Genomic DNA, 1,998 nt, shown 5'->3' on the forward strand with positions numbered 1-1,998 from the left:
TTTACTTTTACTTATATATATATATATATATATATATATATATATATATGTATATTGTTTTTTCATTGAAGATGAAAATTTTGAATAATATTTTTAATAAAAAGAAAAATGAAACTGTTGAAAAATATTTGAAAAGAAGAAATTATCCGTTTATATAAAAATTTATTGAGAGAAATTTCAGTCAAGATTTTAATTAATATTTTAGTCAACGAGTTTTTAAACTACATTTTAAAAGAGATATAGTATCGAGTTAGATAAATATTTAATAAAATTAGTGTGCAAATAATTTCGCTGGACCACGTGCAGAATCGCAGTAGCACACTTACCCGTCTGGACCAGCTTGAGCGCAACGCCATTATGCTGCTTCAGCGGCTCATTGAGACTCGGCTGCGTGAGGTCTTTAAGGGGATGGTTGGCGGCTTCTTCGGAGCCGGAGGCACGATTACTTTGCATAGTCCTGGTATGTTGTTCCTCGTTTCGTCGTCCTTCTTTCTTGCCGGCGTCACCGTCGCCGTCGCCGTTATGCACGATTTGCCTCCTGTTTCCTGTTGTCTGACTAGTCTCTCGCTTTTTCTCCTTGCGCTTGCGGATGTCGTTCGTGACGATGATTCGCTGTTGCTGATGCGACTGCGATTGCTGCTGCTGCTGCTGCTGCTGCTGCTGCTGATAATACTGCTGATTTATCTCCTCGTAATCACCATTTACCGCTGTATCGTTGACAGTCAATGACACGGATTCCCGAATTGGATTTTCATAGATACGCAGGAGCTCGTCTGCTGGATAGAAGACGTACATTCCCAGAAATCGTCACTAGCGTAGCCGTTATCGCTGCTGTCGTTGTACTGTTGGCCGCGGTCGTGGCCGCTGGCGTAGCCGACGCCGTCGCGAATTCCGTTATTACATCCGTTGCTGTTCCCGTTGTTGTTGCTGCTGCTGCTGCTGCTGCTGCTGCTGCTGCTGCTGCTGCTGCTGCTGCTGCTGCTGCTGCTGCCGCCGCACTTCTCGGATCCGTGCGAGCCAACATCGCTGTCCAATGATACATCCTCGGTGATGCTGCGTGCGGGAATGATATCGGCGCTTGCCGCCGTCAGGAGACGCATGATTTTCTTTCTTTCTGAACGATTAAAGCGTCGCCCCCGCGATGTATCGCCGGGTGCCGCGCGTGCGACGTGACGTCTACGTCGTCCTCGTTATCGTTATTCTCGTTGTTTTTTCCGCCACACTGACGCACCGTTGCACTGCAAACGGCCAGGAATAATCGATTTTCGATCGCATGTTTCTTCGAATGTTCAAATATAATTGCTTATTCTTGATGAAAAGCACGGATTTTAAGAACTACCACTAGTTTCTTTTCCTTCATATTTCCTTCAAATTATTTTTTTGTTTTGTTTCGAAGCAGTACATATAAATTGCTGATTTAAATAAATAAAAATAAAATAAAAGTTCTTTCTAGATTTTTTTACATAAAAAGTGCACAGCAATCAAGTATTTAGATTGCTGACTTAATTTAAATAAAAATAAAATAAAAGTTTTTTCCGCTAAATTGTTTTTCGACATAAGAAATGTACAATTTAAATATTTCTTTCTAAAAAATTTATCATTTTTTTACGCTTCGATTATTCGGTTGTAGCATAATAATAACGAACGAATGAAATAATTTCTTGTTTATTAATAATAATTTATCAATTCTTTTCATACGCTCAACTAAATCGATTATTCGAACTGGTCATTCTTACAGTATATCTTATTGTTTTTGATGAGATGTGAATAAAATTTTAAAGAACTCAGACTTATGTCGTCGGTAATTCTTGAGGCCTCTTGGGCTGAAACAGAAAGATTTGCTTTGATAAGAAATTAATTCATTTTTGATTGTGATTTAATCATTTGCACAACTTTATCTTGTCGAACAGAATAATAGTTTAAGCTCTTGAAATAAAAAAAAACTTTCGTAAACCAATTTTGTTAAATTTATGTAACGGGATAAAAAGTAATTATACT

At 38.5% G+C, this 1,998-nt stretch overlaps 1 protein-coding gene across 1 annotated transcript in view; it reads right to left on the reverse strand.

Annotated features, from left to right (window-relative positions):
- Nucleotides 1-795, reverse strand: part of LOC105622118 — a 47,035-nt gene extending 46,240 nt beyond the window's left edge. Inside the window, exon 1 of the mRNA XM_012203552.1 lies at nucleotides 327-795. Coding sequence (XP_012058942.1) covers nucleotides 327-795 — 469 coding nt within the window. The remainder of the gene's footprint in view (nucleotides 1-326) is intronic.
- Between the last annotated feature and the right edge of the window lie 1,203 nt (nucleotides 796-1,998).

This window comes from Atta cephalotes (assembly GCF_000143395.1).
Source record: "Atta cephalotes unplaced genomic scaffold scaffold00040, whole genome shotgun sequence".
NCBI classification, from domain to species: Eukaryota; Metazoa; Arthropoda; class Insecta; order Hymenoptera; family Formicidae; genus Atta; species Atta cephalotes.